The sequence below is a fragment of the Lactuca virosa genome, chromosome 2, assembly GCF_052849685.1.
Source record: "Lactuca virosa cultivar CGN04683 chromosome 2, Lactuca_virosa_CGN04683_v6, whole genome shotgun sequence".
In the NCBI taxonomy this organism is placed as follows: Eukaryota; Viridiplantae; Streptophyta; class Magnoliopsida; order Asterales; family Asteraceae; genus Lactuca; species Lactuca virosa.
Genome location: NC_136427.1, coordinates 13,692,826 through 13,716,528, shown reverse-complemented (window position 1 = coordinate 13,716,528; position 23,703 = coordinate 13,692,826). Strand labels below are relative to the sequence as shown.

At 34.8% G+C, this 23,703-nt stretch overlaps 1 protein-coding gene across 1 annotated transcript; it reads left to right on the top strand.

Moving 5' to 3' along the window:
- Nucleotides 1-2,253: 2,253 nt before the first annotated feature.
- On the top strand, nucleotides 2,254-7,809 carry LOC145157249 (uncharacterized). The gene is made up of 3 exons (XM_079076314.1): nucleotides 2,254-2,718; nucleotides 4,316-4,414; nucleotides 7,741-7,809. The coding sequence occupies exons 1-3, from the start codon at nucleotides 2,254-2,256 to the stop codon at nucleotides 7,807-7,809; spliced, it is 633 nt and encodes a 210-aa protein (XP_078932440.1).
- Nucleotides 7,810-23,703: the final 15,894 nt, after the last annotated feature.

Below are 23,703 nucleotides of genomic sequence, written 5' to 3'. Positions count from 1 at the left end.
CTGCAATTTTCTGAAAGTTCAGGGGCTAAACTGCAATTTTCTGAAAGATCAGGGGCTAAACTGCAATTTTCTGAAAGATCAGGGGCTAAACTGCAATTTTTCTGAAAGTTCAGGGGCTGAACTGCAATTTTTCTGAAAGTTCAGGGGCTAAACTGCAATTTTCTTAAAATAATAATAAAAAACAACAGACAAAGCGTGCGTTACTTTGCTTTGCAATCCTCCACCACCTTTCTTTCTTTAATATTTTTTCTTTCTTTCTTTACTTGGCTCCTGCCAAGATACTCCAAAAAAAAAACTTCTTGTTCTTTCTTTGTTCCTGGCGATGCAAGCACACCCAAAAAGAAATTCTGCTGCTGCTCTTCTTGCCGGCAATCTTCTCCCAGATGTGAGATGCGACAACTACCGGAGACCGACAAGATATGATCCTCCTCCTGCCGGAAAACGATTCCGACGATTTCTGCTCCTATCGTCGCTACTATATGCAACACCGGACAACTCGACTTGGCGATTGATCCGGCTAACTTATTAGCCGACGGCGGCAATCTCTGCTTCTCCTCTATGTGTCCCCAAAACACGAGCACCTCGCTCTGATACCAGTTGTTAGGATCGACACACGAGAATCACACGAACATACAACACTCAACACACGCTAAACTCAAGAACAACAAGATTTATAGTGGTTCGGTCTGATCTCCGACCTACGTCCACTCTTGGTAACTAGGAGTTTATATTTCTTGGTGCTAATCTGCACTCACTCTGTGTTTTTTCTACATACTATTTACAATACAAATGAGACTCATATATATAGTCTGAAATGATAATAGAATAAGAAAAGCAGCCCATGAAACATGCATACGGGAAAACTGGATCATCTCTCCTTTTCCACTTTTGACTTGCTTTTCAACCATGATTTCTGCCACTAATATTTGAGTGGCTTCACCTACTCAACACATTGCCCCTGTCTCTCTATTCTCTCCGCCCTCGAAGTTGTCGGAGCTAAAGGCATCGCTGCTCCTATTTATGGAATTCTTTGATTACTCCATAATTCTCTTTGCATAGATCATAACATGTAAGGTTTAGAAATTCTAGTATATGTTTTCATCATTTCTATATGTTTTTGCTTATCGTACTTTTAGGTAAAGTTAGGTTAAAATCTAGCATTAACTGAGATGAATGTTAGGGTAATTGATGTTGATTTGTGTAACTGATTGGACCTTAGATAACTAAAACGAACCTTTGTCTTCTAATCGAACCTAATTAAGATCAATGAGTGGATACTTCAAGCAACCCATACATTGGTTGGTGGTCATTGAGTTAGAAACTCGAAACCCATCATATGTTTGATGACGGAGGAGATATGTTGCTTTAACTTGTTGATTTGCTATGTTAGCTTAATATCGATTCCATGGAACACGTACATATTGACGCAAGTTGTGCCAAGACAAAGAATAAAAATTAGTAACATTTACTATTATTTCTTTTAGCTAAATTGGTGTCAGTTAATAATATAAGAGAAATTACATATCCTCCTACAATTTCTTTTTACTCGTCCTTCCACCCATATTAAATGATAATATATGTCACATTTAATGAAATTAATAATATTTTAATATATTTATCATCATTTAAAATTGATAGGAGGATATACAGTAAAAAAATGTAAGATATTTAATTTCACATAAACATAAGAATTAGTGCACTAGTAATTGAAAATGAGTCTTTAGTACTTTGTCTAAAATCATTAACTCCATATATTTAAATTCCAATTAGATGTCAATAATCGTAGCAAAAGTTTTAGGATACATTTCCAAATTAATTTACTCCAAATTATGGTGATTCTTTTGATGGATCCGTTGGTAAGTTGCATAGAATATGCTAGAATTCAGGTCTTCCCATGTTTATGCTTAAGTAATATATATATATATATATATATATATATATATATATATATATATATATATATATAATAAAAGAATCCATTTATTGCCACGTAACATCTCATTAACCCCTTAAAAAGAGAATGTGAAATACCGAATATGTCCTTCTGATCCATTAATTCATATTAAACCCTATCATGACGTCTAACTCCTTTCACATGGATTCGAATGGAACTGGGCTTGTGACATTCATGACGCAGGTCTGAGTCAGGAACTAAACCAGATCACTGCAATTGTTGGACTATTTACACCAGGAGATGCTAGTGATGGGTGGAAATGTGGACTCAACTCCTCGGGGATCTTCACTACATGTGCTATGCGGGTTAAAGTGGCAAACAATACTCCTGGATTTCCTCTTAACCGAATTGATTGGATCAAGGAGGCCCCTCTGAAAGTATCAACTTTTATATGGAAGGCCAAAATGGGTAGAATTCCTTCTTCTTTGGCTTTAAGTCAACGTGGTGTTAATTTAAGTTCTATTACCTGTGGTCACTGCAATTGGGGTGAAGAGTGTGCGGATCATATCTTAATTAATTGTAGTTTTGCCAACGATACTCGAGAATGGATCTTTAGATGGTGTGGAATTGGAAATGTAGCAATTAATAGCGTGGGGGAATTACTCAAATTTGCTACTACTTGGGGGAGATGCCCAAAGAAGAGGAAATTACTCACTTTAATCTCCTACGGATTGCTTTGGTTGATATGGAATGCGAGGAATGATCGGATATTCAAGCAACGTTTCATCTCTCCAACATTGGTGGTTGATAACATCAAATCGTTGGTATACTTGTGGTTAAAACGCAGAGGTGAAAATAAGGGGATCAAATGGGTGATGTGGAGAATTTCTCCCTTCTTATGCTTATAACCATTTAGCTTTTTCTGCACTTCCTGCTTTTCATGTATCTCTTGTTTTTGTTTTCTTGCCGGCTAGCTTCTTGTTAGTTCTGGTCTTTTATAATATTATTTGCCGTTTCAAAAAAAAAACTACTTTCAAAATTCATATTTACCAATTAATTACATTCGGATTTACCAATTAATTCATATTTGTGTTCTCTAGCACCTTAAACCCTATTATGACGTCTAACTCCTTTCAAAATTCACGGCTCTAATAATTCCATGAAACTAATGATCTTGTGAATCGAGATTGATGTTTATTTCAAACTAGGTGTGAGACCCGTGTATTACACTGGTTGATTTAAAAAAAATTAAACATTAAATTAAAGTGTAAACATAAAATATTTTTTAATGTACAACTTTAAAATAAGAAAGGAAGAAACGTATTTATTGCAATTTAATATCATATATATGATATTTAATACTTTACATATATAAGTATGACTTTAATTTTAAAAATTGAAACAAATCAAAAATGACAAGTGTCAAAACTCATAAGAGATTGACATTTGGCAAAAAAAAAACCTTGATTTATTAAGGAGGATTTGATCATTCTCGCCCTAAAAACAAACCCTCTTTTAATGAACACACATTTTTCAAATATGATTAGGGTCAATTAATAGTATGTGGTGCTTGATTCTACGTCCACCGCCTCCCTGCTGCTTCTTCCTCTGGTTATGTTTAGTTTCAAACGGCGTGACATTATGAAATCGACAAGTTTCTTTTAATCTGGTAAGTGGTTGTTTATTTTGTTGGATTTCTTCACAATTGATATTAGATTCATAAATTTGTTCTTAGATTTGAGTCTTGAAAATTTTAATCTCATAACTGATGTTTGGTTTTCACGATTTTCTAAAAATTCATATCCCATCATTCAGATTTAGAGTTACTTGGATTTCTCTACCTCTACCATCCCCATCCAAAGTCGCTGATCGTCATCAGTTTTTCGACTTAAAACTGAGGATCGGATTGAGATGTGAGAGAAGATACATATACACAGAAAGAGTCGCCCCTGTTTTTTAGAACTTCCGGTGACGTCAATCACATCTGTGATTTGAATTTCAAGGTTTCGATTTTCTTCTTGCGTTGATGCTAAACAGGGAGAAACACATAAGATGAGAAGGGTATATTTGTCCTTTCTTTTTGGTTATCGGAAACTAGGGCTGTAAAATAGGTATTTTCTAAGTTCATTGTTGCACTTGATATCTCAAAACATTTAACATCCACTAGGGTAGAAAAAAGGTTGCAGTGTAGATTTTTTAAATAAATTTGCTAATTGAGTTTCCATTGCTTGAAATGCATATTTAAATAAGTTTGGTGGGAGTATATTTTATGCTTTTGAATTGGTTTTGAATTTTCTTGCTTTAAACCGATATAATATATTGTAATGCAGATCTGTGGTATTGACTCAAAGCTACAACTTATTGCAAAATTTGATAAAAGAAACGACTTTTCATTTTGTCAATTTGGTTACTTTCTGTTAGGCTTTAAATGCACAATTAACTCCATTTGCAATGAGTATTCATGCTTCTTCGAGTCCTGAAGGTTTTAACCGGAAAGTCCACTACACAGACAAAGATCAGGTGCAAATTGGTTAACACTTTGTGATTTTGGGTTCAACTTTATTTAACCAAGAGAACATAAAGAAGATTCAGTGAACTAGAGCTGTAATGAAAAAGAGAAGCCTTCTTCCTTTCCTTTTAACTTATTTCAATTATTTGAAGAGCTACTACTCCATTTTCTTTTCCTACAATGAACTAGCTTTATTATCTATTCATTTTTAGTTAATTTATATACTTAAAGTCAAACAATATCTCTAAAGTTAATGTTTACTTTTAAACTGTTCTATGTTCTAAAATTTAAACCTATGAAGTAATTTTATTTGTGGCTTTAATTGACCATGGTATATGTTTAATTTGATGCAATTCGATTAACTAACGCTCATTGTATGACAACAATTCGATGTTTGCTAAAAGTAATTAGCGGTCATTGTATGGTAAGAACATAGTCAAGCTATAGTTACATTTTTGTTTTTAAAGTTAAACAATTTTAAAGAAAATACAAGATATGATGATCAAATCACTAATCATTATATCTCTATAAAGTATGATAGTTTGGTTTATAATTCTAGCTATAAAATGAAACATGAAGTTGAATTACAAGCTTTATTCGTTTTTTTATGACAATTGTACTTGATTTTTTACATCTATATTGTGCCTTATTCATTTATGATTATCAAAGTTTGAATATATGATTTATGAGTTATTTGTTGCCGAATATTTCTACATATCTTTTTCATGGTGTCTTATTTATCGATGAAATTTTTATATCTTCTTTTAAGATCCTTATTTATCGATGAAATTTTTATATCTTCTTTTCCATGGTATCTGTTTTATTTCTTTCCCTTCTCACCCTTCAAAATTATGCCTCTTTGTGTTCAAGAGGCATATGATTTTTTTATTCTCTATGTTATTTTACTTTGTTAAAGTGGCACACATGTTATAAACTTGCTTCATTACTTCAAAGTACCTACTTATTCTTCATTTCAGTCATATTTTATTAAAATTTATTGTGTTGTGTTTATGTGTTTTTATTATATTTTTGTTATATTTAATTTTTTTATATCAATATCGTTTATGATTAGTTATCTTTTTGTACATTTTATTTAAATTTATATTCCTTCTATAAAATCATAGTTTTATTAAATGTATACACATACATAGCGTATATGGGAAATTGAAATTAATATATATATATATATATATATATATATATATATTATGTTTAAATAATCAATATAAAAGTCTAAACAAAACTTATATCTTATTAATTTATTAAAAATATATAAATCTTTGATATTCCATCGTATTTTTAACTATCAATATTATTTTCTTTTTTATCCGTGGTTACCACGGGTTGTAACCTAGTATATATATATATATATATATATATATATATATATATATATATATATATATATATATATATACTAGTTTATAACCCGTGGCAACCACGATTATAAAATTAAATAAATTTTTAATGAGTTATTTTAAATAAATTATTATTTAAGAGATATTTTTTAGTTATATAAAATTATAATCGTTGATTTAATAACTACGTAAAGTTTTATCACTTTATAATCTTTATTAATTTCATTTTATTTTTTAATCTAATGGTACTTATTTAATATAATTAAAGTGAAAAAATTTAAAATGGAGAATCAATTATTAATTTAATGTAATTAGAGTGAGAAATTTAAAATTTGAAAATTTAAAATGGATAATTAATAAGTTGACAAATGGCATGATAGGTGACATTATATTAATGAGTAGTTCTAATATTATGACACTTGTCAATAGAAGAATAAACATATTCATTTATTAGAATATATATATATATATATATATATATATATATATATATATATATATATATATATATATATATATATATATATATATATATATATATATATATATATATACTAGGTGTGAGACCCGTGTATTACACGAGTTTATTAAAAATAAAAATTTAATCTTCTCTAATAAATGAAGGTATTTTTTTGCCACATGTCATCTTCTCCTTCATTTTGACACTTGTCATTTTGTGAGAGTTTTAGAATTTTTATTTTCCACTTGTCATTTTTTAGGGATTTCCATTTTCTTAAAATAAAATTCCATAAAATTGCAATGGGTTTTATAAGGAAATAAAATCATCCTATTGATCTTCTCTAATAAATGAATGTTTTTTTTTGCCACATGTCATCTTCTCCTTCATTTTGACACTTGTCATTTTGTGAGAGTTTTATAATTTTTATTTTCCACTTGTCATTTTTTAGGGATTTCCATTTTCTTAAAATAAAATTCCATAAAATTGCAATGGGTTTTATAAGGAAATAAAATCATCCTATTGATTTGATAATAAATTCTCATAAATCCTCCAAACGATTTAATTTCTTTTGCAAATGTTCCAAAACATTACATTCTGTTATGTAAATTATTACTTTATAAAATATTTCATGTTTATATAACAGAATGTAATGTTTTGGAACATTTGCAAAAGAAATTAAATCGTTTGGAGGATTTATGAGAATTTATTATCAAATCAATAGGATGATTTTATTTCCTTATAAAACCCATTGCAATTTTATTTTATGAAAATGGAAATCCCTAAAAAATGATAAGTGGAAAATAAAAATTCTAAAACTCTCACAAAATGACAAGTGTCAAAATGAAGGAGAAGATGACATGTGGCAAAAAAAAACATTCATTTATTAGAGAAGATCAAGAGGATGATTTTATTTCCTTATAAAACCCATTGCAATTTTATGGAATTTTATTTTAAGAAAATGGAAATCCCTAAAAAATGACAAGTGGAAAATAAAAATTCTAAAACTCTCACAAAATGACAAGTGTCAAAATGAAGGAGAAGATGACATGTGGCAAAAAAAACATTCATTTATTAGAGAAGATATCTTAATTATATTATAAAGCGTATTGAACTCCTCTCAAATGTACATGTTTGAAAACTTAATGTACAAATTTGTTATGCACAAACCACTATCTTTCTATGAACAAAAAACTAATTATGGTAAAAACTAATCACCGAAAATGATCTTCTCTAATAAATGAATGTTTTTTTTTCCACATGTCATCTTCTCCTTCATTTTGACACTTGTCATTTTGTGAGAGTTTTAGAATTTTTATTTTCCACTTGTCATTTTTTAGGGATTTCCATTTTCTTAAAATAAAATTCCATAAAATTGCAATAGGTTTTATAAGGAAATAAAATCATCCTATTGATTTGATAATAAATTCTCATAAATCCTCCAAACGATTTAATTTCTTTTGCAAATGTTCCAAAACATTACATTCTGTTATGTAAATTATTACTTTATAAAATATTTCAGGTTGATATAACAGAATGTAATGTTTTGGAACATTTGCAAAAGAAATTAAATCGTTTGGAGGATTTATGAGAATTTATTATCAAATTAATAGGATGATTTTATTTCCTTATAAAACCCATTCCAATTTTATGGAATTTTATTTTATGAAAATGGAAATCCCTAAAAAATGACAAGTGGAAAATAAAAATTCTAAAACTCTCACAAAATGACAAGTGTCAAAATGAAGGAGAAGATGACATGTGGCAAAAAAAAACATTCATTTATTAGAGAAGATCAATAGGATGATTTTATTTCCTTATAAAACCCATTGCAATTTTATGAAATTTTATTTTAAGAAAATGGAAATCCCTAAAAAATGACAAGTGGAAAATAAAAATTCTAAAACTCTCACAAAATGACAAGTGTCAAAATGAAGGAGAAGATGACATGTGGCAAAAAAAACATTCATTTATTAGAGAAGATATCTTAATTATATTATAAAGCGTATTGAACTCCTCTCAAATGTACATGTTTGAAAACTTAATGTACAAATTTGTTATGCACAAACCACTATCTTTCTATGAACAAAAAACTAATTTTGGTAAAAACTAATCACCGAAAATGATCTTCTCTAATAAATGAATGTTTATTTTGCCACATGTCATCTTCTCCTTCATTTTGACACTTGTCATTTTGTGAGAGTTTTAGAATTTTTATTTTCCACTTGTCATTTTTTAGGGATTTCCATTTTCTTAAAATAAAATTCCATAAAATTGCAATGGGTTTTATAAGGAAATAAAATCATCCTATTGATTTGATAATAAATTCTCATAAATCCTCCAAACGATTTAATTTCTTTTGCAAATGTTCCAAAACATTACATTCTGTTATGTAAATTATTACTTTATAAAATATTTCATGTTTATATAACAGAATGTAATGTTTTGGAACATTTGCAAAAGAAATTAAATCGTTTGGAGGATTTATGAGAATTTATTATCAAATTAATAGGATGATTTTATTTCCTTATAAAACCCATTGCAATTTTATGGAATTTTATTTTATGAAAATGGAAATCCCTAAAAAATGACAAGTGGAAAATAAAAATTCTAAAACTCTCACAAAATGACAAGTGTCAAAATGAAGGAGAAGATGACATGTGGCAAAAAAAAACATTCATTTATTAGAGAAGATCAATAGGATGATTTTATTTCCTTATAAAACCCATTGCAATTTTATGAAATTTTATTTTAAGAAAATGGAAATCCCTAAAAAATGACAAGTGGAAAATAAAAATTCTAAAACTCTCACAAAATGACAAGTGTCAAAATGAAGGAGAAGATGACATGTGGCAAAAAAAACATTCATTTATTAGAGAAGATATCTTAATTATATTATAAAGCGTATTGAACTCCTCTCAAATGTACATGTTTGAAAACTTAATGTACAAATTTGTTATGCACAAACCACTATCTTTCTATGAACAAAAAACTAATTATGGTAAAAACTAATCACCGAAAATGATCTTCTCTAATAAATGAATGTTTATTTTGCCACATGTCATCTTCTCCTTCATTTTGACACTTGTCATTTTGTGAGAGTTTTAGAATTTTTATTTTCCACTTGTCATTTTTTAGGGATTTCCATTTTCTTAAAATAAAATTCTATAAAATTGCAATGGGTTTTATAAGGAAATAAAATCATCCTATTGATTTGATAATAAATTCTCATAAATCCTCCAAACGATTTAATTTCTTTTGCAAATGTTCCAAAACATTACATTCTGTTATGTAAATTATTACTTTATAAAATATTTCATGTTTATATAACAGAATGTAATGTTTTGGAACATTTGCAAAAGAAATTAAATCGTTTGGAGGATTTATGAGAATTTATTATCAAATTAATAGGATGATTTTATTTCCTTATAAAACCCATTGCAATTTTATGGAATTTTATTTTATGAAAATGGAAATCCCTAAAAAATGACAAGTGGAAAATAAAAATTCTAAAACTCTCACAAAATGACAAGTGTCAAAATGAAGGAGAAGATGACATGTGGCAAAAAAAAACATTCATTTATTAGAGAAGATCAATAGGATGATTTTATTTCCTTATAAAACCCATTGCAATTTTATGAAATTTTATTTTAAGAAAATGGAAATCCCTAAAAAATGACAAGTGGAAAATAAAAATTCTAAAACTCTCACAAAATGACAAGTGTCAAAATGAAGGAGAAGATGACATGTGGCAAAAAAACATTCATTTATTAGAGAAGATATCTTAATTATATTATAAAGCGTATTGAACTCCTCTCAAATGTACATGTTTGAAAACTTAATGTACAAATTTGTTATGCACAAACCACTATCTTTCTATGAACAAAAAACTAATTATGGTAAAAACTAATCACCGAAAATGATCTTCTCTAATAAATGAATGTTTATTTTGCCACATGTCATCTTCTCCTTCATTTTGACACTTGTCATTTTGTGAGAGTTTTAGAATTTTTATTTTCCACTTGTCATTTTTTAGGGATTTCCATTTTCTTAAAATAAAATTCCATAAAATTGCAATGGGTTTTATAAGGAAATAAAATCATCCTATTGATTTGATAATAAATTCTCATAAATCCTCCAAACGATTTAATTTCTTTTGCAAATGTTCCAAAACATTACATTCTGTTATGTAAATTATTACTTTATAAAATATTTCATGTTTATATAACAGAATGTAATGTTTTGGAACATTTGCAAAAGAAATTAAATCGTTTGGAGGATTTATGAGAATTTATTATCAAATCAATAGGATGATTTTATTTCCTTATAAAACCCATTGCAATTTTATGGAATTTTATTTTATGAAAATGGAAATCCCTAAAAAATGACAAGTGGAAAATAAAAATTCTAAAACTCTCACAAAATGACAAGTGTCAAAATGAAGGAGAAGATGATATGTGGCAAAAAAAACATTCATTTATTAGAGAAGATCAATAGGATGATTTTATTTCCTTATAAACCCCATTGCAATTTTATGGAATTTTATTTTAAGAAAATGGAAATCCCTAAAAAATGACAAGTGGAAAATAAAAATTCTAAAACTCTCACAAAATGACAAGTGTCAAAATGAAGGAGAAGATGACATGTGGCAAAAAAACCTTCATTTATTAGAGAAGATATCTTAATTATATTATAAAGCGTATTGAACTCCTCTCAAATGTCACATAGAAGCGGTTTGCATCCCTTATGGTGGATCTAAAGGGCCCACACACATCGGTGTGTATGAGATCCAATAGACCCTCACCCCTCTCACAAGTGCCAGTGAAGGGTGACTTGGTCATCTTTCTAAGTAAACAAGATTCGCACACGTCATCGTCCCTAAGGTCGAATGACTCCAACACTCCATCCTTTTGGAGTTGGGCTATGCTTTTCTTGTTGACATGTTCAAGACGACAATGCCACAAACACGCTTTATCCATACTATTGGAAGAATCAATACACAAGACATCATTTCCTAAATTATCTACAACCACATAGTTTCATATATTCCATTACAAGGCAATGCTTCAAAATGTAAAACACCATTAAGATAAGCATAAATAGAACCCTTTTCATTATCAAGTAAATATCCAAATCCTTGTCTAAACAAACCATGAAAGGAAATGATGTTTCTTTCCATATCTGGCGAATAGCAACAATTATTTAAATCTAAACTTAATCCATTACTAAGCTCTAAGGAATACACTCCAATCTTGGTGACAGGCGACGATCTTCTGTTTCCCATGATTAGATTTATCCTTCCACGCTCCACATCCCTGTTTCTTCTTAGTCCCTGCAAATCAGAACATATGTGAAAACCACATCCTGTATCAAGAACCCAAGAAATAGCATGCGATGAATCATTAGATTTAATTGCGTAAATACCTGCGAAAGACGGCTTGATCTTCCCATCCTTAATAGCTTGCAGATATTCCGGGCATCTTCTCTTCCAATGCCCTATCTTGTGGCAGTGGTGGCACTCTGCCTCCTTAGGGTTTGAGTTGGGTTTAGCAGAACCAACTTTGGTTCCACTAGAAGACGTGCCATCGTGGGACGTTCCTTTGTGGTGGCCCTTTGAGGGGGCCTTCCTCTTCTCGACCTTCCCTTGCCCAATAGCCAAGACGGGGGCAGTGGCGATAGGAGTTGACGCAACAAATTTGTCCTTGAGGTTGCTCTCAGCAGTCCTCAACAGACCTTGTAGCTTTCTCAACGTGACCTACTCCTTGTTCATGTGATACGTCATGCAGAATTGGTTGTAGTAAGGTGGCAGTGAGTGAAGGATGATGTCAATCGCTAGCTCCTCATTGAAGTCGACATTCAACTTCTGCAGGCGATCGACATACCTTTGCATTTTCTGGAGATGAGCGGTGACAGACTCTCCGTCCCTCATCTTGGTATTGATCATCGAAGTGATGATCTCGTACCTCTCCTGCCTCGCACTCTGATGGTACCTATCCATCAAATCTTGATGTATCTCGTAGGGGTAGTAGTCCTCGTAGGACTTTTGGAGTTATGGAGTCATGGTCGCGAGCATGATGCAATGGACTTTCGTAGCATCTCGCTCGTGGGTCTCGAAAGCAGAAATCTCCTGGGGAGTGGCAGTGTGAACGTTCACCTCCTTCAGCTCCTTGTCGAGGATATATTCTTTGTCCTCGTAGCGGGTAACCATTCGGATGTTTCTGATCCAATCATTGAAGTTGGATCCATCAAAGATTACCCTCCCACACAAGTTCATGAGTGAGAACGAGCCTGAAGAGGTTAAGCCTGAAGCGTTGTTGTTGTTTGAGTTCGACATCTGAAAGGAAAAAGAGACAAAGTTTATTAGATAAGTATCCCTAATTAAACACCCAAATGAGAAATTAAGGCTAGGATCCAACAACATTATTTACAAATTAGAAGAGGGATGCCGTAATCCAACATGTAAATAATTTGAAGGTAAGTGAATGACGATTCACTAATTCTCCACCATGAAAAACGAAAAAGAGATTAAGTTTTAAATGTATTGAAAAACTCCTAGACTTTTGAGATTCATTGAACTTTTCAATGGCATGTTTAAATCTCGATATGCCCCTCTAGTTTGTGACTGGGATGTCGAGGATCATAAAGTGGGTGTGAATAACCATGCAAATATACATGATGCCCTCATTGTTACAGTCACCTATTCGATGTTCCGGTTAACCACACACGCTCCATCGAACTATGACAACAATGAGTCACCATTTGGCACCTTTGCTTAGAACCCAATTAGTGTGTCGGTTAACCACACACGATCCACTAATGTCTTAGCAAGGGTATAAAGTGTAATTTCATGGAATTGCATCAATTCACTTTTGCCTAAAGTAACTAAGATTGCCCTATCCTAGCCGTTCGGATAACAACCCTCCACCAATCAAGGAAGCGGTGGGTGAGAGTGGGCACCCATTAAACGACCATTTTATAGGTCATAACCTTATACCCCCTTATAGATCGGCTTCGCGAATGAGGCCTACTAACGGTAAGACTAGCATTTTAAGTTTTACATATATATATATATATATATATATATATATATATATATATGTTAATCTTGTAATATAATATAATAGCATGGGGTGAATTTTAAACTTTTAAAATTCTAGGGTTTGAAATTTAAATAATTCAATTAAACTTTTAAGCAAAGAATTTAAATTTCAAAACTTGAGGACAAGTTTTGAACTTTTCAAAACACAAAGGTTCAAATAGCAAATAATTTACAATTAAACATTTAATTTAATAATTATCTAAATTTGACCTAATCAATTTTTATTTGCAAGATAATTCAAAAATTAATTTAAATAATCAAATATAATCAAATAAGGAATTTATTATTCAAGTAATTATCTTTTGTTTTGATAAGGATATTGACAAAAAGGTAATAAAATTCGGATTTTATTAAACTAAACCGATTTAGGCAAGTATCCTTAAGCAAAACTGCAAGAAATCCTGAAATTCCCTTTGTCTGACACTCCGACTCGCCGAGTCCCCTTATGGACTCGTCGATTCCACAATGGGACTCGCCGAGTTCATCAGGCAGAGAGCACAAAAACGATTTTTACAAGCAAGAATCAAACACAAAGCATCAAATTCAAGAGAAGCCAATCAAGGCTCTGATACCACTGATGGGTTTTACACAAAATAACATCCTATGTGCTCATGCAAACCTTAATGCTTGGATCTAGGTTTCTCTATTGAACATGTTTTTCATCCAACACTTGCAAACCCTAGATCTAGTGTAAACAATTCAAAATTGACATAATAAAATAGATCTAAATGATTACCTTTTCTTGAAAGCTTGAATCTTGTTATCCTTGGAGCTTAGAGTCACAAATGTCACTCCTATAATGGCTTACAAACACCAAGAAGCAAGAGGATGATTTGGAGAGAGGTTGTATGCACAAAATCGGCCTTAGGAACTCCTTAGGGTTTCTGGTAGCCGATTTCTGTAGCCCTAGGGATCTTTAAATACTTGAGCTGCTAGGGTTATAGCCTGAAACCCTAATTGGAACACTTAGGCCTTAAGCAGTCCAATGATCCTTCTGGAATAAGGCTTGGACGAATTCAAGGAGCCCATACACCTTAATTTCGTCCACCCTATGATCCATAAGGATCCACAGCCCAAAATCAACTATCATACAATTGACAGTTCCAGTCCCTTTTATTTAATTAATCTCTTTTAGCCACAAAATAAATTCTTAATTAATTCTTGTCTAATATTAATTAAACTATATGATTTCTCCTTTAATATATTAATCATATAATATATTAATAAACCATAATAACCTCTTTATTTATAAATCATCCTATCATGTTGCTTTGGTGAAGGCAACCCAAAAGGACCATGACATTGGTGTAAGACCTTGGAGGGTTTCCATGGCATCCTAGTATATTTGCATGTTTAGCTTGTGTGATATTTTCTTGGTAGTAAAGACCATGTGGGGGTTTCCATGGCAGGAAGACCATGTATGGGTTCCCATGCCAGGTAGTTAAGACCACGTGGGGGTTCCAATGGCACTAGGTGTAAGACCTTGGAGGGTTTCCATGGCATCCTTATATGTTGTATGCGTGGCTTATGTGGTTTATGTAGCTTTTATAGCTAATATGGATTATGTGATTATGTGGATTGTGTGGGGTATGCTTTGGGGAACTCACTAAGTATTAACTTACAGTTTGTTTGATTGTTTCAGTTACTACTGAGCCTAAGGGCAAGGGAAAGGCTTGATAGCACGGCATGCACTCTCTCAGGCGTTGTTATGGGACACTCTGATATTTGAAATAAAATGTTGATGTTATGAATTTGAAAATGATTGTACTTGAGATTTGGTGGTTTATTGGGAACTTTTTTGATTATTTAAAAATAAAAAAGTTATTTGAAAATTTGGGTCATTACACATACTACTTTGACTGAATAACAGGTTGTCTGGATTACTGGAGTAAGTTGGGGAATTGGTATGTAAAATCATAGCTTTTCATTCTTCTTCTTACTGTTATTCCTTAATAAGGGTTCATATACACATAAGTTGAACACATATGTTGCAAACTCCACGAAGTAAGAGTTGTCTTGATTATATTTCTCTTTTTTCATGAAGGTGAGGTTCTTGCTAAGCAACTTGTAACTCTAGGAGCTAAGTTAATTATTTATGCAAGAAATGAGCCAGAATTGGAGAGAGTTCAAAATGAAATTTCTAGTACACTCTATCACAACCTTAAAGGATTCTATGTATAAAATTTTCGGTGTCCTTGCTGATGGGTTTTGAGCAAAATAGGCAATCCCGATGTGTGCATGCAACCCTAGTTTGTAGGATCTATGTTTTCTGAAACATCCCAAAAATGTGGTCCAAAAATTTCATTTTAAATCATCAGTAAACCATAGTTATCAAAACCATTTCATCAAAATATAAGTCATAGTATCTAAAAACATCATATCAAAACACATGTCAATATATCAGAGTAAAGCATCCCAGACTAAATATCATGGTGTGTGCATTGTAGTCATCCCGAGTTCTTCCCTTTACTACCAGAAGTACCTGAAACCAAAACTGAAAACTGTAAGCACGAAGCTTAGTGAGTCTCCCCAAACTACCAAATATCATACACATAAGCACATAAGCACATATAAACATATCATGGGCCCCGCCCGACATCGGACAGTATCCGACATCGGTCCCCGCCCGACATTCAACCAAAATCCGGCATCGGGCCCCGCCCGTCATCGAGCAAAGCTCAGTATACATAATAACATATCACAAATACACATAAAACATTCACATAGCATAAACATAAACATATAAACATTCCTCGGACCCCGCCCGACATCAGACCGAAATTCGAAAACATACTAACATTCCTCGGGCATTGCCCGACATCGGACCGTAATCCGGAAACATACAAACATAGACACATGAAAAAATCACGAAGACATCAAGCATACAAAAATTCCTCGGGCATTGCCCGACATCAGACCGTAGTCTGGATAACATATAAACATTCATCGGGCACCGCCCGTCATCAGATAAAATCCGGAAACATATACCATACATACGGGCCGGCCTTGGTGCCTTAGAATCTCACCGTAAGGAATCTCTAATGGCTGTTCCAACAACTCCTCGAGCTAACATTACCAAAATAACACTTACTCAAAAATCCAATACTCCTTCTTAGGGTAAAATGACCATTTTACCCCTAATATAATTTGGTCCATGACTAAGGCCCAAATCCATAACATACATGGTCCAATTCCGTATTGCCTTTCCAAGCCCAGTAATGGCCCAAATTTCTAAATTGGGCCTAACTGCTCAAATGGGCCTTCCCTTAAGCCCATACATGTTCTAAGCCCAATAACTGATTTCTTATGGACCATTATAACCTATAATAACAAAGTCCATGGAATGGCCCAATCTGAGGCCCAAATAATAAAACCCTAATCCAGTGAGTATGCGGGGCGTGCTCCTCTATACGCTAAGCGTACAACTTGCATGGCTTGTACGCTGCGCGTACGAGCTTGTACCCCCAACATACAACCCTGTTAAGCCAAAATCTCTAAAAAGGCTTAATCCATTAAGACCTTAAGCTCCAAACACAAATCTGAGTCCAATAAAGTGTCTTAACCCATAAAGTCGATTACTTGGTGGCTTGCAACCCACCAAGTGGACTCAAACTTGAAATATGGCAACTAACTTCCATGGAAATGACTAAAAATCATGCATGGCCACAATAAGACCTTCAAGATGGAAACTTTTCTGTTCTTGGGAGTCATATAGCACTAAGGGTGGCAACCCTAAGCCAAGAAACGGATTTGGACCATAAAAATCCATTCTTGGCACCAAAAAGGTTCAAAACACCATTATCATAGATCTAAGCATGCATGAGGCAAGTTGTGAGCTTTTTACCTCAAATAAGTGCTAAATGGTGATGATATCTAAGATCCTTGACCTCAAGCTACTCAAGTTCTTCTTCACTAACTTCCTCATTCTTCTTCCAAACTTCAAACCACCAAAATGAGCTTCACAAGATCAAAATCTCACAAGGATGAAGAAGGTTAGGGTTCTAGGGTTTCCGAGTTAAAGAGGCTGGTAAGGAGGCTAGGGTTTGGGACATAATGAGGTATTTATATGGCTTGAACCCTAAAAATTAGGGATTCGAGTCTGCTCGCGTACACTGCGCGTACTCCTTGGTACGATGTGCATACGCGTATCAATCCCACGCATCCAATGGTACACTACGCCCCGCGTACGCCAAGCTTACGGTCAGCGTACGTCTTCGGACAACCCAATATCAAATGGCTTACTCATTAAGGCCCAACTAAATAATCCAACATTAATCTCATAGTCCAACAATTAAGTACAAAGATTAAATTATTAGCATTACGTCAAGTCACGGGTGTTACAATTCTCCCCCACTTGAATCAGACTTCGTCCTCGAAGTCCGCTGCCCTGAACAACTCTGGATAGTGCTCCCTCATGTCCTCTTCAGGCACCCAAGTCCACTCAGACCCCTTGAGGTGCAGCCACTGCACCTTTACCATCTCCGCCCTCTTGTTCCTCAGATCCTTCGTCTTCTTGTCGAGAATGGCTACTGGTCTCTCAACGTAGTTCAGGCTGTCATCCACCTAAAATTTCCTCTAACGTCACAACTGCAGACTCATCCACTAAGAACTTCCGTAGCTGGGAGACATGGAAAGTGCTGTGGATTTAGCTGAGCTCTGCTGGAAGATCCAAATGATAAGCGACCCAGCCCACCCGAGCCAAAATCCTAAACGGACCGATATACCTGGGGCCTAGCTTGCCCCGTTTCCTGAACTGGATGACACCTTCAGGAGGACCATGTCGCCCACCTGAAACTCTAAGTCTGAACGGCGCTTGTCGGCAATTTTCTACCAACTTTGAGCAGTTTGGAGCCTGCTCCGGACTTGTTGGATCTTCTCCGTGGTCTTGAGTACCACCTTAGTACTCCCCATGACTCTCTGACCGACCTCGCCCCAACAGATTGGGGTCCTGCACTTCCTCCCGTAGAGCATCTCGAAGGGAGGTCGATCTATGCTAGTGTCACACCCCAAAACCGAGAGGCAGAAACGTTCGGGGGTGGAGGACGTCATGTACAGTATCACAACAATGCAAAGTAGTAAACAAGCAACAACATCATCCAATTCATTAATAATATAATTTCATACAAGTGTGTTCTGTCAAGTTATATAGACACCAAAAATATACAAATCAAAATAAAAGATGAGTCTTGAACGAGCTCCATCTTCTCAAAAACCTGGCACCGGTACCTGTCTACTGGCGACCAGAGAATACAAGTTATTTTGAGAGAGTTTATCAGCTTTAAAGCTGGTGAGATCATAAGTATATTAATGTCTGTAGTTGTATGAAAGTGTTTGTAAGTCTGTAATTGTATTTGTTTGTAAAAGTTTGTAATTGTTTGAACTCTCCTAGAAAACCCTATGTTTCCTACTAAAAGTATCCTTCTACCAAGGCATCTAGTATCTGTGTGTGTGTGTCTCTTGTAAGAGTGTGTATTTTCCCAAATCCGACTATCATTAACCAAAATATAGTTTTTACATTATTGTTTATTGTGTGAATATCACAAAGTAAATGTAATGGGAAAATGAAATAGTATTGTAGTGTTGTATTAAGTAACTACTGCTGTACTAACTACTTTAAACCAATTGTTATTTAAAGTAACATGTGATCGGCCTGTATCCTGCTACCGACTCTAGTAAAATGACGATGTAAGACGCCGGAAGAAATAACGTTTGGCACCCGTAGACTTGCAAGTCCCACTGTAGCGAGCAGCAAGGTGTAGGATAGTCAATCCAGTATAGATCTATACACAAACTCATACGCTCCCCACTTAAGGAGATTATGGATACAAAAACGGTCATGACAGGTAGTGCCATGCCCCGTTTAGTGGCTCACATAAATATAGTAATGTTCTAGTATATGTATGTGCTAGCTGTATTGTGTGTTCTCTCTCTCTGTCTAGCATGTATTGTTTGTTTCTCATCATAGTAACTATTGTTTGTTTCTCATCATAGTAACTATTGTTTGTTTCTCATCATAGTATTTATTGTTTGTTTATCATCATAGTATCTATTGTTTGTTTCTCATCATAGTATCTATTGTTTGTTATTGACTCATGTATGAACTGACTCATTGTATGTTTCATTGTTCTAGTAATAGTATTAGTATCTCCCTAAACTATACCTATTATAGTTTACTAGTAATGTTGTTTGTGTATATGAACATATGTGTATACCTTTGCTACCCAAAGGTATTGAACTGGATGAAAGAAGTAACCTTTTATATCTATATACATATACATAATATATAACTAGGATTCAAACGACCTTCGGACAAATAACCATGATACCCTAAGTCCACAACCAAACAAGGAACAAGAAGTAAGGTAGGCTATCAGTCCTAAGTCCTTTCAATCCTACTTATATAACTATATCTACATAGATACACAGAATATAAGTTAAAAGAGTTTAATAAAAGTATTTGATATGAAAAAGTGTTTGTAAAGCAGTTTGAAGTAAAACAGTTTGGTAACACAGTTTGAAAAGTAAGAATCCACTTGTTTGGTAGTTATTAATCACATGTGATTGATATAATAACTATAATAGTTCAACTTGTATTCCCCCCATAAAAGCATTTAAAAACATTTAAAAGGTGAATTAAGGGGTATAAACTCACCTGTAGTGAGTGGTTTGGATGAACTGGTGATATAGGATTGCTAGGTGTCAAGTGAAGACTTGAACACACACAATGATCCTAATTAACATATAATAACACATATATGTATCCAATTAGTCTTTAAACAACTAATTAACAAAGTTAAGACATCCTAGGACATGTAAAACACCTTATATAAGTGTTATAAGTGCTAAGGATTGCATCTAAGTGTTGTAGGACATTGCTATTGAGTTTAGGGTTCAAGGGGACCCTTCATTGGAGTTTACGGTTTTGTGACCATAACTCCATGAGTTTACGGTCGTAAACCCATGAGGTTACGGCCGTAAACTCATGGTCCTTTGACCATTTTGTGTTTTGAAGCCTTATAAGTCCTTAGAAGCATTTCTACTTGAAGTATAAGCCTATGGAAGTGATTAGGGCACCATTTCACTCCTAAATGGAGTTTACGGTCCTTGGACCATTTGCCTTTGGGTTTACGACCGTAAACCCAAATGGTTTATGGTCTTTTGATGTTTTCATGTACTAAAATCATTAAGGAAGGGATATATGCAAGTTTCCAAGGTTTAGAAGGGACTAGGGCACACTTTGGCACCCTTTTTAGGGTTTACGGTCCAAGGTGTTCTTGGACCGTAAACACCTTTGATACTTGGTTTCCTTGGTGTTTTCTTGATGTATAGAAGTGTAACAAGACTTATTATACTCTAGGATAGAAGTAATTACTAGGTAGAAGCTTGAAAAGGTGCTAAAAGTCCAAGAACACTAGTGTGTGTTCTTTGTGTTCTTGGTGAAACTTGAAGATCTAACCTTTTGGAATGATTTCACGGATGGAAGTGTGTTCGATCACTAGATTAAGGTAGATATCAACTTATTAGGGCTAGAAACACTTACAAGTTGAAGATCTTGAAGAATTGTTGGATGATACTTGAGAGAGAATTGAGATTTTGGATCTTGAATTTGTGAAAAGTGGTAAAATATGACTAAGTGTCATATTTATACCCTCTTTTGGGGTTTACGGCCGTAAACACCTTTGTTTAGGCCGTAAACTCTAAACTCTTGGAGTTTTGGGACTTTATTGTTGCACATTAAACCCTAGGGCATCCTCTCTCCTGATATCTCCTAAAGTGCTAATCCTAAAATACTTAAACTTATTCCAAAAAGCTTGAAAATTTGCAGAAACATTTTTGACTTATAATGAATGGAATGGTTGTACAGAATAGAAATTTTGAGTTGTCACATCATCCCCCCGTTAGAAGGAATTTCGTCCCGAAATTAGAGTTTAAGCAAATAAGTAGTTACAAATAACTAAGTAAAAAGATGAGGATATTTCAGTTTCATCAGATCCTCTCGCTCCCAAGTGAATTCAGGTCCTCGCTTGGCGTTCCAGCGAACCTTCACTATCGGGATGCAGCTTTGTTTCGTTTGCTTGACCTCTCGGTCCATGATCTCTACTGGTTCTTCCATGAAGTTGAGGCTCTCGTTGATCTCGATCTCGTCGAGTGGGATTACAAGAGTCTCGTCGGACAGACACTTTTTCAAGTTCGAGACGTGGAAAGTAGAATGTACGTTACTGAGTTCGCACAGTAAGTTAAGTTTGTAAGCTACAGGGCCGATTATTGCGAGAATCTCGAAAGGCCCTATGTACCTTGGATTTATCTTTCCACGCTTTCCGAAGCGTATCAAGCCCTTCCAGGGTGAGACCTTCAATAGAACACGGTCGCCCACCTGGAATTCCAACAGTTTCCTTCGTTTATCAGCGTAGCTTTTCTGTCGGTCTCTAGAGGCTTTCAATCGTTCATGAATTTGAACGATCTTCTCTGTCATTTCCCGAATGATCTCCAGACCTGTGAGAGTGCTTTTAGGAACTCGTCCTTTAGCTAACTGGGTATCACCCACCTCAGCCCAACACAGAGGGGATCTGCACTTTCGGCCATAGAGGGCCTCGAATGGAGCAGCCTTTATGCTCGTGTGATAACTGTTGTTGTAGGAAAATTCTACAAGGGGTAAATGAGTATCCCATGCTTTTCCAAAGTCGATCACACAGGCTCGCAACATATCTTCCAAGGTTTGGATAGTCCTCTCACTTTGCCCGTCCGTCTGTGGATGGTAGGCTGTACTCATGTCCAGTCTAGTTCCTAGGGAGCTTTGTAGCGACTGCCAGAACCTCGAAGTGAATCTACTATCTCTGTCCGAGATAATGGATATCGGAACACCATGCAGTCGTACAATCTCCCTAATGTAAGTTCTTGTAAGCTTCTCCATCTTGTCTGTTTCTTTGATAGGCAGGAAGTGTGCGGACTTGGTCAATCTATCGACGATGACCCATATGGTATCAAGTCCACCCGTTGTCTTGGGCAACTTGGTTATGAAGTCCATAGTGATCCGCTCCCACTTCCATTCCGGTATCTCAGGCTGTTGTAGTAGGCCTGAGGGCTTCTGGTATTCGACCTTGTCCTTTACGCAAGTAAGGCATTTACTTACGAAGGTAGCAATCTCCGCTTTCATGTTAGGCCACCAGTATAACTTTTTAAGATCCAGATACATCTTATCTGAACCTGGGTGCACGGAATAACGAGTATTGTGCCCCTCGTTCATGACCAAGTCTCTGAAACCACCGAGTTTCGGGGTCCAGATCCGATCCATGAAATAATAAGCTCTGCCACCCTTGACCTCCAAGTTCTTATCCATCCCTCTCAGGGATTCACCCGCCATATTTCCAGGTTTCAAAACGTCGAGCTGAGCCTCCTTAATTTACGTGGACAAGTGTTAATGGATAGTCATAGTCAATAATTTGACTCTACGACCAAAATATTCTTTCCGACTTAGGGCGTCAGCTACTACATTGGCTTTACCCGGATGATAACGAATTTTGTATTCGTAATCACTGAGTAGCTCGACCCACCGTCGTTATCTCATGTTGAGCTCCTTCTGGTCGAATATGTGTTGTAGGCTTTTGTGATCTATAAAGATAGTGCTTTTTGTACCGTACAGGTAGTGTCTCCAGATCTTCAGAGCAAACACAACTGCTCCTAGTTCAAGATCGTGGGTAGTGTAGTTGACCTCATGTGTGTTCAGCTGTCTCGAGGCATAGGCGATGACCTTACCTCGCTGCATCAGAACACATCCGAGTCCTTGATTTGACGCGTCGCAATAGACAACAAAGTCTTCTATCCCTTCGGGGAGGGATAGTATTGGTGCAGTGCACAAGGCTCGCTTGAGCGTTTGGAACGCTCTCTCCTGCTTCTCTTCCCAGTCAAAGGCCACGCCCTTCTGGGTCAGTGTTGTAAGAGGCTTCACAATGCGGGAGAAGTTCTGAATGAACCTGCGATAGTAGCCAATGAGGCCTAGAAATTGACGAATCTCTGTAGGCGTCTTCGGTGCATGCCAGTTCTCAATTGCCTTGATTTTGGAAGGGTCCACGTGTATTCCCTCTTTGCTAACCACGTGCCCTAAGAATTCGACTCGTCGGATCCAAAATTCGCATTTCGAGAACTTTGCATAGAGCTTCTCCGAACGTAGTGTTTCTAAGACTTGACGTAGATGTTGACTATGTTCCTCCTTACTACGAGAGTAGATAAGTATGTCATCGATGAAGACGACGACGAACTGATCCAAGTAAGGACGACACCCCCTATTCATTAAATCCATGAATACTGCGGGCGCGTTTGTTAATCCGAACGGCATCACTACGAATTCGTAGTGCCCATAACGAGTTTGGAAGGCTGTCTTCGAAACAT